This window comes from Canis lupus, chromosome 9 (assembly GCF_003254725.2).
Source record: "Canis lupus dingo isolate Sandy chromosome 9, ASM325472v2, whole genome shotgun sequence".
In the NCBI taxonomy this organism is placed as follows: Eukaryota; Metazoa; Chordata; class Mammalia; order Carnivora; family Canidae; genus Canis; species Canis lupus.
The window spans coordinates 10,132,773-10,145,510 of NC_064251.1; the positions used below are offsets into that span (position 1 = coordinate 10,132,773).

The 12,738-nt window shown below is 38.6% G+C and overlaps 1 protein-coding gene across 1 annotated transcript in view; it reads left to right on the forward strand.

Annotated features, from left to right (window-relative positions):
* The window catches only part of LOC112652958 (SH3-containing GRB2-like protein 3-interacting protein 1), a 23,717-nt gene extending 12,580 nt beyond the window's left edge, over positions 1-11,137 (forward strand). The window contains exons 3-4 of the mRNA XM_035720578.1: positions 5,675-5,755; positions 10,738-11,137. Of these exons, the coding sequence (XP_035576471.1) occupies positions 5,675-5,755; positions 10,738-10,823 (167 nt within the window). The 3' untranslated portion in view covers positions 10,824-11,137. The remainder of the gene's footprint in view (positions 1-5,674; positions 5,756-10,737) is intronic.
* Positions 11,138-12,738: the final 1,601 nt, after the last annotated feature.

The window sequence follows — 12,738 nt, forward strand, 5'->3', positions numbered from 1 at the left end:
AAATATATTATATTAGAAAAAAGAAATTGCATCCTGGAAAATGTTTAAGGACTCTGAATTTTGAATGCAGATTGTATCATATGATTCCATTTCTTTGAGAAAAGAAAATCTTTAAGTTTAAATCAGTTTCTGAATCTAAACCTCTTTCTATATTTGTCTTCAGCGCTAGGATTTGGATGTGGTAAAGAAGGCACTACACACCTCAAGTATGAACTTTAAGAATTGCAAAAATAAAAACAAAAAACCAGGAATCAAGATAAGTAATAGTTTAAATGCATATTTTTTTAAAAAATATGATATAATGCAAAATAATCCATGATAAACAAAATAGGCCAAAATTGTTATGCAATTCAGATTTGTTGGAGTTCCTGCAATAGAAAAATTCAGAATATCAATATATCAAAAAATATAGGCCTATTTCTCTTACATGTAAAAAGATGGGCTCTCTGCAGACCATATGCTGGGTGCCTCCCGATATAAAATTTAACAATGACCTAGTAGATGTGATTATAACTTATTTTTATTTTCTTGTAACTGTGTATTGGCATTTTCTCATTTTTATCCAAATACTTACTATTTCGTAATAAAGAAAAAAACCTAATACACCGTATAATTTTAAGACTAAAATGAAGATGCCATTCCTTTTTATTAGAAGTTTGTCTTCTTTGTTAAGACCAAGACAGCATTTTGATCTTTCATTTGCTGAGGTAACTACAAATAATACTGGTTAAATGCTCTTCCAGTTCACACAGACTTTGCAATCATATTTCTGTACTCATTAGGGAAAAAAATATTATATCTGTCTAGAAGCACAACTAAGTCATTTATATAATCTCTTGTTCTTTAGCTGTTAAATGAGTGAATGCAGAAATAGTTCTAAATCAATGTAAGTTCACTGGTGAGGCTAGGGGAAATTTCCTCCCTGGGTTTCACAAGAAAAAATAAAAACCAGAATGCACATTTTAAACATAATTCAACGTGCACCTTTTACCAACCCTGCCTCACAGAAGGCAAATACTGGTCAATTCCTTCAAGGAACAGAAGTACAACATCATCAAGACTTGTTTCCAGTATTTTGGGATGCAATTCTAAGAAATTAATTAATAATTAATTAATAGGAGTTTGGTCTTTTCTCCCTACACAAAACTAGTCACGACTGTAAGCCTCATTTAATCGTATTTTGTAAGAGTTACCTTGTTTGTTTATTGCAATATCAGAAACTCAATATTAAATAAATAGAGCTTTGGCCTTCTGCGTATTTGAATATTTCCTTTACAAGGGAGAGAGACGGGAACACATCCTATCATTAACTCTCCTGTCTCTGGTTTGTCATCACACTGTTAATAATATGAAATGCTAAACCCACAGACTGACCCCGAGAACCAGATTCTAATGTGAAAATCTTCCTTTAAAGTAGTGATTTCCAGTGAGCTTGTGCCTGATAGGTTTGTCACCTGACATTAATTTTTCGTAACCCAATTAAATAGTAGCATAACAGCTGTGCTTCCATAGAGAACAATTAGCCATTCAACATGTTGCATGGAGAAAAATTTCAGAATAGCCTACAGGAATCAATTAAAGAAAAACGCAACAGGGAGAAAAATCAAATGTGATCCCCATGGGATTTAAAAACTAATAAATTGTTGTATATCCTGAGAAATTGTAGGAAGAAAATTCATCAAACATCAAAAAGAAATAAAGCCAGCCCACTGATTTCAGAATCCTGAGTTTTCAGATGGAATTTTGCGTTTTCAGAATCTACTCTAGTGAGATGGTAATGATGATGCTAATTCTCTCAAACATTATAAGATTCCCTCAATCCTTTATATTTAGTTTAATTCTTTTTTATTTTTTAAAAAGGGATGTTAGTGATCTTTGGGGTTAAATATTATTCATCAAAAATCCATGGATAAAAATCAATCCGTGGATAAAAAATCTTATTTTATCCTGTTTTTATTGTATGAACTTGGAAGAGGGGGTTGAACAAGATTTTTCTTACGATTCTGTCCAAAGTTATTTTTCTGTGATCTCTTTGGCCAAAGTAAAATGGCAGAAATTTTACCTTATATTATTGGGCCTCTTAACTTCCTCTATGAGAAATAAAATTGTTATAATCTCTTTTTAAAACTTCCGCATGAATGTAAGTCCTCTGAGAGTCATATTTAATTTGAATGATTAAGATGTAAACACAGTTAAATATGAGTTATTACCTTAGTTCTCCGTTGGCCTGGGTGGTTTCAGTCCTGTGACATTCAATATGACATCAGTATATATTTCTTCTGTTTGTTTTTGCGTAGTTACTTTAATCTGTTGATCTCTGAAGGTTGATATAAAGGTGCTGTTACTATTATTACTATTTTGTCATCATTATCATTATAGTTTCCAGTTCAGAGAATGTTAAGCTAAAGACCAGCCCTTTCTTTCTTCATAGCCAATAATTGTGAGTTTAAAAACCATAATGTTTTGTATTTCCAACACAATGTTCTTACAGGATTATGGATTTCCTTCATATAGTCTCCCGGAAAAGCTAATTAGATGGCAGCTATCATTGCAAACACAAAAAAATAAGAAGATAGTGCATTTGTTGCTTTCAAGAGTGTTTCCTTAGTAGTTACTTGTAAATAAGCATTCTAACGAGCTTTTCTGACCCTCTCCCTTTTTTTTTTTTCTTAAGATTTGATTTATTTATGCATGAGAGACACAGAGAGAAAGTGGCAGAGACACAGGCAGACAGAGAAGCAGGCTCCACGCAGTGAGCCCGACGTGGGACTCGATCCCAGATCCCCAGGATCACGCCCTGGGCTGAAGGCGACGCTAAATCGCTGAGCCACCCGGGCTGCCCTTTGACCCTCTCTCTTATTTATATGTTATGATAGTCAACCAATCCACCGTAGCAACCCAATAAACAGCAACTTTAATATAAGCTAAATATAAGTACAACCCTCATCCAAATATTACAGTTGAATTTACAATGACAACCACAAAATATGCATCAGAGTTTTGTTTACATCATAAATGCCTCTTTTTCAATACCTTTAGGAGTATACATTGAACATTTTTCATTGATCAATACAAAAATCCATGCCCTGATATATGCCCAACATAGCTTTACAAATAGTTAATGTGTTCATTGAAAAGCCCATTGTTGGACTTGAATCCATCACCCTCCTTCTTTACATTTACAATGAAAAATCAACTTCTCTAGTTTTTATCTTCTATTGAATGATTGAAATTCACCTTATTAGATTTTAGCATCACTTAACTACATGCTCTGTAATAGCAAATTTTAAAAGCATGAAAAGTAAATTCAAAAATGAAATTTAGGGACACCTGGGTGGCTTAGTCAGTAAAGCCTCCAACTCTTATTTTCAGCTCAGATCATGATCTCAGAGTCATGAGATCGAGCCCCCCATCGTGGCTCCATGCTGAGTGTGGACCTGCTTAAGATTTTCTCTCTCTCCCATGCCCTCCCTGTCCCCTATATGCATGCACACTCTCTACCTCTCCCCTCTATAAAAAAATAAAAAATAAATAAAAAATCAAATTTAAAAGGACTTGGTTGTAAGAGCATGTCAAGCAATATCCCAAACCAAGGCAGCACCAAATCCCTCCTCCTCCTCAAAAAAAAAAAAAAAAAAAAGGAGTGGTTGTGGAAAAGGTTCATTGGAGAAGACATTCATAGCAATCCAGGGTACATACAAGGGGATGGGCTGACTTTAAGTGGAAAGACCAGTTTTGACATCATACGCAATACATGGGGGAAAAAAAAATCAAACCCATGGATGGAAAAAAATAAAAGTCAAACTACCATAAAGACAAACAAATGTTTGATTAAAAACTGTGTCCCTCAGTTGATTGCTCTTTAGCTCCAGCACCAATGCATAGCAGCCAGGTGGCCGCAGCTCTAGAAAAACCCCAGCTTCAAACAGACTCTGATTCTGCAGCTCGAGTACTCAACACAGCCTCTTTTACTACACTTTAATACCACATCCTAAAAAGCTTGTGAAATACTATACAGACCCATGGGCCAGGATGGAGTCCCAACACACTTTACACATTTGCTTTCGACAGTTGGTTGTAATCTAGGACCAAACACAGAGAGAGGGAGAGCTAGCACGTTGAGTCAGAGGCTTTTTTTTTTTTTTTTTTTTTTCCCTCTTCAGTATATTCACATGGTCAGATGTTCTTTCTGAACCAAAATGGTGATCCAGCCATTTCCTTCTAGATCTTCACAATTCGTGTTTCCATGACAGGTAAAATTAGTTATCCCTTTGATTAAACTGTGTGAGTGCATGTGCCACTTGCTCATTTCAAAAGCTGGGTTTTTGAGGTTGGACAGAGGGTTTTTGGGTGTATTTTTTTTTAATCTGGATTTTTTTTAAAAAATTGGTAAATTCTTGGTAAATTCAGTTTTATGGCAAATGTTATAACAGAGCCCCGCTGGCTGATGTGACTTTAAACATGGTCACAGGCCTCCGAGGGACTTTGGGAACACCTGACAACCCCATTAGATTTTCCTGGTCCATTCACACTCCTGGGCTCTGAGAGGAGTCCTGAGCCATTTCCAGCTCCACCCAAACCTCCAACATACGCTTCATTCTTGGCTGACTCCCTTGCTCCTCATCACACTGAGAGAAATGGCAGCAGAGAGAAGGATACCTCTTCACCCTTCAGGTTCCTGCACGCATCCACATGGTCATCCCCACCTGGGTATGCTGCCCTCCCTCTCGTGTCTGCTGGGGCTGGGGTGTCCCCCTCCCTCCACTTGTAGACTGGGCGCCATCCCTGCTCATCTATTCAAGGCCTCTTCTTTATTTATCCCCTGTCTCCTACATTGTCTATTTTTTCCTCTCTATGGGATCATTCCCATCTGCTCATAAACATGCTGAACTACCTCCCACTAACAAAAGAAAGAAAAATACAAAGAAGGAAATTTAAAAAAAAGGGGGGGGGGGAAGCTTCCCTTGACCCTATCCCTTTCTCCAGCTGTTAACTTCATTTATCTCCTCCCCTTTTTATCAAAACGTTTCAGAAGATGTTCCTGTCTTCTCAAACCAAATTCTCCATTGAATCCCCTTGAGTTGGCCACACCCCCCAGGCATTCTTACCACCCCCCCCCCATCAACTCTGTTTCCTCCCATTTGACCTCCAAGAAGTATTTGACAGTCAATCATTTGCTCACTTTTTTTACTTGGCTAAGTAACCACTCATCTCTCTTTTCTCCTCCCTCACAAGGCAGCTTCTTCTTGTCTCCCTTTAATGACTTCATGAGCTTCAACCCACCATACTGCAATGCCCCTGGCTCTTGGATCATACTGTCTCCTCCCCTACTGCCCCTCCCTGCTGCCCCCCACCCCCACCCCGCAATCCCACTCAGTTCTCTGAGCGACCGCTTGCAAACCTGTACTTTTATAGACCTATCTATGGAGAGGGCTTCCAACTTTCCATGCTCAGGTCTGACCTCCCCCAGCTCCAAACCCACATACACAACGCCCTACTGTTTTCTCTGCTTGGGTACATCCAATAGGCACTTGAGATGCATCGTGGTCAAAACTGAACTCTTAAGTTTTTGCTTCTCCCCCAGCTCTCAAACTTGTTTCTGCTTCAAGGCTTCTGCACTGGCTTGGAACTCTGTTTCCCCAGATAGCCACATGGTTTACTTTCTCTCTTCTAGATTTCTGGGCAATTGTTACCTCCACTGAGAGGCCTTCTTTGACTACTCTACCTAAAATGGCACCCATCCCTCTCTGCACAGGTATATTCCTTTACTTTTTTTTTTTTTCCATAGCAATTTATTGTGCCTGGCATTACATTATGTTTGGTTTGTTTGTCATTTGTTCATTTTACCTTTGTCTCTACTACTAGACTATAAGTTCCTAGAAATATCATTTTCTTTCTGTTTAGTTCATTTTACCTTCACAATATCTATGAGTGACCAGATATGAGGTAGGTGTTAATATATGAATATATGAATTAGTGAGTGTTAGAAAAATGAGGTATTGCAATGGAAGATTTTTATCTCACTGACTGTATTAATTCTAGCCCTGGCAAATAAATAGATGGATGATAGATGAATAGACAGATACTAGATAGGTAGGTAGATAGAAAGATAGATACTAGATAATGATAGATGATAGACAAGTAATGGTAGATAAATAATGATAGGTAGATAGATAGATAGATAGATAGATAGATAGATAGATAGATAATAACTGGGTGATAATAGCTAGGGGATAGATTAAAAATGATAGATAGATAAGAAATAAAGAAAGAGAGGCAAGGAGAGAAGGAAAAAGTAAAACGAGTCAAAAAATAAAGCCACGGTTTAGAATGAGGATTATTGTTCATAATAAGATAGAGATCATTTTGGGTTCTTCTACTTAATAACTGCATGAGTCTAGGCGGGGCATTTCCTGATTTAGCATTTTATTGATACAGTTGTGAGAAGAGGTACATGGGAGATATTTCTGTTTTAACATTCTATGAGCTACATCTCTAATTTACAGTGACATCATACCTCTAAGTGAGGCAGTATTGGAACACGATGACATGGACTTGAATATTAAGAATGGATACTTTTTTTTTCTGACAATAAAAATAGAGATGGGCTACCATGCACTGGCCATGTACTCTGTGCTAAGTATGGTCTTACGTGCTTTTGCATGCAATGAGTCATTCAGTTGTCACAACAGTTGTGGGAGGTAAGTACTTTTACCCCTATTTAACAGATAAGGAAGCAGAGTTTGAGTACTTTGTGCAAGGGCACACCGCTAGAAATCCACAGAGCTGGGACTCAAATCTAGGCCAGAAGACCTGGATTTCAGTCTAAATTAAATGAGAAAATGTAATAGAGAAAGAGAGGTGTGGAAAGACTACCATACAGAGAATGAGAATCAGAGATTGAAATAGGAAATTGATAGGTAAAAAGAAGACAGAGATATAAGAGACCAACAGTCAGATGAAGAGAAAATGAAGACCAGTGTGCTAGCCCAGTAATGCATCTGTGAGAATTTGTTAAACTGGTTCTGTCTCTGTCTCTCTCTTTCTCTCTCTCTCTCTCTCTCTCATTCTCTACACACCCACTACTTATAATGAGAGATTTTTGGAACTTCATTTTTTTCTAATAGTTTCATCCTTGATAAAAGCTGTAGCCTTGATCAAACAAGCAATGAGAATATAAATCAGTGGCCGTTACATTTCTGAATTTGGTACAAAATATATTATTTCGTCCCTAGTAGACAAGTACTCTGTGGGATGGTGGCCAATCCTGTCTTTCTCTGTTCTTCACATCTGGATGCTGACCTAGTGGGATTTAGAAATTAAAAAAAAAAAAAATCATTTAAACAAATATCACAATTCTTTGAAAAGCGTAAAACTTACGAAGTTGTAATATATTTACAAAGCAAATACTCACTATAAAAACTGTATTTTTTAAACTGTTCCTATATATGCATTAAAGTAGTTATTCTAATCTAGTATTGGTGATTGATACCTAAATTTTGATTGCTTTCTTTTACTATAAATAGATTGCTGAATTAATAATTAGATTCTCAATGGTCATGATCCAGACTTCCATGTCTATGTTTGCAAATCAAGAATGGCAACCTACATGAACTTCAACTTCATTTAAAAAAAAAAAAAAGATTTTACTCATTTATTCATGAGAGACACACAGAGAGAGGCAGAGACATAGGCAGAGAGAGAAGCAGGCTCCCTGTGGGAAACCTGATGGGGGACTCCATCCCTAGGGCAACTCCGGGATCACGACCTGAGTGAAAGGCAGATGTCTGCTCAACCACTGAGGCACCCAGGTGCCCCCATCTTCTTTTTTCTAAAGATTTTATTTATTCATTAGAGAGAGATAGAGCACAGGTAAGAGAGACCAAAAGAGAGAGAGCAGGCGAGTGAGTGAGCTGGGGAGGAACAGAAAGAGAGGGAGAACTAGGCTCCCCACTGAGCAAGGAACCCCACAGAGGGCTCAATCCCCCCTCCCCCGCACCCTGGGGATTATGACCTGAGCCAAAGGCAGATGCTTAACTGACTGAACCACCCAGGCACCCCTCATCCTCTAAATATGTAATTCACATTGAGGTAGCAGAGGGAAAATCTAGTACATGGAATCCATACCTACACCAATACCATTTGTTGCTTTTCACTGTATGCTAGTTTCTAATTTGAGTGGTGCCCATTATATTTTATTTACAGTCCTTGTTGGCAATGTGCTTCCCAACTTATTCTTCCAAATATCCTCCCATAGTAGTGGGGAGAGAATAAAAACTTAATCGATTTACTTCATGGAAAAAACATGTGTTCTCTTGTGACCACAAGGTGGCACAATGGTGACCAAGAATATTCAACATCCTAATAGAATTGCAATTACCAGAGGCTTTTACATAATTGTTATTATTAATACTATGTCTTATTATCAGTACGATATTTCAGAAGACCAACATACCATCTTAGCCTTCGGTGAAAAGATAAAGTGCTTTTATTTATTTTTTTTTATCATCTTCCATCTGCCTGCAAAATCATCAATATTTTGCTTTTTCCCAACCCCCAAATCCAGGAAGGACAAGTAGGTGTGTAGATCCTTCGTTTAATAATTATCCAAAATTTTAAGACAAAGAGTAATGACTTAAATAATAAGTTACATGTCTGGAGAAGGATAAACCAAATTTTATATTGTTTGATGTATATGATGTTCTCAATTTAGTTTTAGTCATTCTGTGACTATTTTAAAATTAATCTGTAATATAAGAATACAAAATTCAGGTTCATTATTTGGAATTTATGCTTTCTCTGGTCCTACACCAGACACGATATTGGGAAGAACACCCAGGAGATTCCAATGTGCCGTCCACTTAATTTTATGATTGTTTGATACTAAGAATAGACCATCTCTTCTCATGCTTGGGGTAATCACAGACCACTAGTGTATAGGAAACAAGGTGCAATCATAGACAGTTATAGTTATTGGGAGGATAAAAAAGAGCGGCCACTTTTGCCCAACTGGAAACATAACACAGGCCGACCAGATGCAGTTGTTTAGTTTTTCACTACATAAATCACCAATCTGAAGAAGCAACTCTTAGTAGTAATACAAAGGGTTAGTAGCATCCTTCACTGAAAATTTTTTCCTCAACTTCCATAGATCAAGTGTTCTGGCATTTCACAAATTTTAATAGCACATTTAATACCCTTTGTGAGTTGGTCATAAATTTAGGTGGCCCTCATGAGAATTCTAATGCTCTACTTTAGTTACCACATTTTTCATGTCACTATTTGCTTCCTGCCATTGTAATTATGAAGTAATAATTTATCTTTTTTTAAAAAACAATCAGACGTGTATCATTTTTAAATTCCTCAAATTTTGCTATTTACACTAGATCCTATTTCAGAAAAAGTAATGTCAGACCTGAGAACTAAGTTCAACAAATATTATTGTAGCTGAATTGACCATATATTATCACAGTAAGTAAAAAAGGCACATTACAGTTACACATTAAAGAAGAATTTTATTGGGGAGCCTGGGTGGCCCAGTCTGTTAAGTGTCTGACTCTTGATTTCGGCTCAGGTCATGATCTCAGGGTTGTGAGATCAAGCCCAGAGTCGGGCTCCATGCCCGGCATGGAGCCCACTTGAGATTCTCTCTCTCCCTCTTCCTCTGCCCCTACCAAAATAAGAATTTTAAAGAAACAGAAAATAACATGAAATAGACCTTTCTTATAAAATTCAGTTAGTACAGTAATCATGAGAATAGGGAAGACTGCAGTGAATTAGGTACACTAATAAAAAAAAAAAGCATAAAAAGCCAACAAGAAATGAAAAAGAATCAGGGTGAGAAGTAGAGGAAGAGAAAATCATCACATTTTGAGGTTACAAGGAATCATGGAGTAACATAAAGCAACATCCCTGCCGTAACGCTCAGAAACAGTGGACCAGGGAGGTTGAGTAATTCCCTGAAACGGCACAGCTAATTTGTGGCAGGGCTGGCATTAAAATCAAGTACTCCTGGGGTCAGGAAAAGAATACGTCTAGAAAGTTGACTTTAGACATCAAGATGAAAACCTAGCTAATTAGAAAAAAAAAATTGTGATAATACATGATTATCCCACAGCTGATAATGTTTTTGTTTTCAAATCTCTTTGAAAAATGCTACAATTGGAGTGCCTGGGTGGCTCAGTGGGTTCAACTTCCAACTCTTGATTTCTGCTCAGGTCACCATCTCAAGGTCGTGAGATCGAGCCTCACATCAGGCTCCATGCTAGGTGTGGAGCCTGCTTAAGATTCTCTCTCTATATATACCCCTCTCCACTCCCTGTCTCTGGAAAAAAGAAGAAAAAGAAAGAAAGAAGAAAGAAAGAAAGAAAGAAAGAAAGAAAGAAAGAAAGAAAGAAAGAAAGAAAGAAGAAAGAAAAAAGAAAAGAAAAGAAAAAAAGAAAGAAAGAAAGAGAAAGAAAGAAAGAAAGAAAAAGAAAGGAAGAAAGGAAGGGAGGAAGGAAGGAAGGAAGGAAGGAAGGAAGGAAGGAGGGAAGGAAGGAAGGATCTACTATTACTGATTTTTTGAAGGAAAACAGGGAATATTAGTTTTATTGAGCAGATCCCATGTACCTGATAGGTATATGCCTTTAAATACATACGTATGTAGGTACATGTGTGTGTGTGCCTGTGAGCATCCTGGTACACACTTCATGGCCCTCAAGATAGAGACTATTATCTGCATTTATACTCATGCAGGATCGAACTCAGTGACGACTACAAAATTGCCTTGTTCACATGGCTGGCAAGGGGCACGGCTGGAATTTGAACCTACTCCTGTCTGATTTCAAGTTCGCAATCATCCTACTACCGTCCATCGTTCATTAGAGAAAAAGGATCATTTTTCCTTCATCCCAGATGAGTTTGACACACTTCTCTTCTGGCACATGAAGCTTGGTTCCCAGTCTTCCGGGTGCTCCGCAGACCCACGGGGCCCACGCATCTTAGGCCAGCCAGGGTTTCCAGGTTCAGTTAGTGACAGCTCGACTGGGTTGGGATGGGTCATTTTTGGATAATGAGCCTGCTACTCCCAGAAGCCCTTTAATTTGCTGGAACAAGTTGAGAAGTTTGAATACAATGCATGATATTATGACATAGAGTGGTTCAATAGTTTCTTTTTTCTTTTCTTTTCTTTCTTTTTTTTTTTTTTTTTTTTTGGTTCAATAGCTTCTGAAGCTGCTTGCATGCAAAGCCCAGTTGGCAGTTTCCACAGGACAGCCTCCTGTATGATCTGCAGTCTGATTTTTTCCTTGGTTTGGTACTACTCACGAAGCCTTCTGTGTATAGGAGTAGAGCTGTATTTTTATTCTCATATTCTCAAAACACCATTTTACCGAATCCTGAATGCCTCACACAATGGAGAGGAAGTGTGGTTTACATAATCCAAAGTGGTTGGGGCAAAATAGTACACAAATCGTTTACATTTGGATGGGAAGAACTTCCATCCCTTCTACCAAATGTTCCTTTTAATTTCTTTTGTTTCTTTTTTCTTCTTTTTTTTTTGGGGGGGGGGGAGAAGGGGCTTAAGTCAACATCAAGTGCCAAGGAATGTGAATTCATCGACAAAACACTGTAAGAGATGAAGAGTTTGCCGCTGACCACGGCAGCCTGCACTTTATTAGCACTCGTGACGTGCCAGGTACTGTTGTGAGCATCTTACAAATGTCAGTGCACTTAATCCTTGCAGCAACAGGGAGGTGGGTTCTCTTGTTTTCCTGGCTCCATAGCTGAGAAAACTGGGGCCCAGAGAGCTGAGGTAAATTGTCCACAGTCACACAGCAAGAAAATAGTAGAAATTTTGCCTAAACCGAGGCAGTCTGGTTCTTAAGCCTGCGCTCTTCGTGACAGCTGAATGTGGCAAGAAACACTCTAGGGTTGGGGAACTGAGAATCAGAAATGTGGGGCTCCTGGGTGGCTCAGGCCATTAAGCATATGCCTTTGGCTCAGGTCATGATCTCAGGGTCCTGGGATTGAGGCCCATGTCAGGCTCCCTGCTCGGCAGGGAGTCTGCTTCTCCTTCTCGCCCCCCCCCCCCCCCCCGCTCGTGCTCTCTCTCTCTCTCTCTTTCAAATGAATAAATTCCAAGAAAAAAAATAAAAATGAAAAATGCTACCAAGGTTGCTCCAAGTAGCACAGTTGGTAAGATGAGCAACTGCTGTCAGCCCAGGTCTATGAAACTCTCTCAGGGTGACCCCCTTTCCTTGTAGGTCCTGCCTCAAAAACCACAGTGTCCATTTAATGGATGAAGGATCCCACTCCACATTGTGTTTATTCTCTAAACAACACCCTGCTAGCAGACTAAATGTTCTTGCTTCCAAGGCAAAAGGCCTGGTGACACTGGTGACAGTGGATTAGTGCCCAGGGGTATGCCCCACTGTGCATTAGCATTGCCCTGAAAAGGCGGGGTAGAGGGGCGGGAAGCCTTTTTTAATACAATCATTTTTGTTTGATTCTTGGAGAAGATTATCCTCACTCATCGTGGCTCTTACTGTGCTGTTTCCCACATTTTTTTTTTTCCCTTGCTCACTCTCCAGTCTAAATAATCAATGACCAATTAACAGTTCAGTTCAGAAGAAGCACTTCTAGAGAATAATGAATGGGCTTCTATCTGACCAAGGGCCTTGAAATGATCGCTTTTCCCATCTCATGATAACAGAATGAAAACAGGGTCAGAAGCGCTCATCGCCTGTTCAAAAGAGC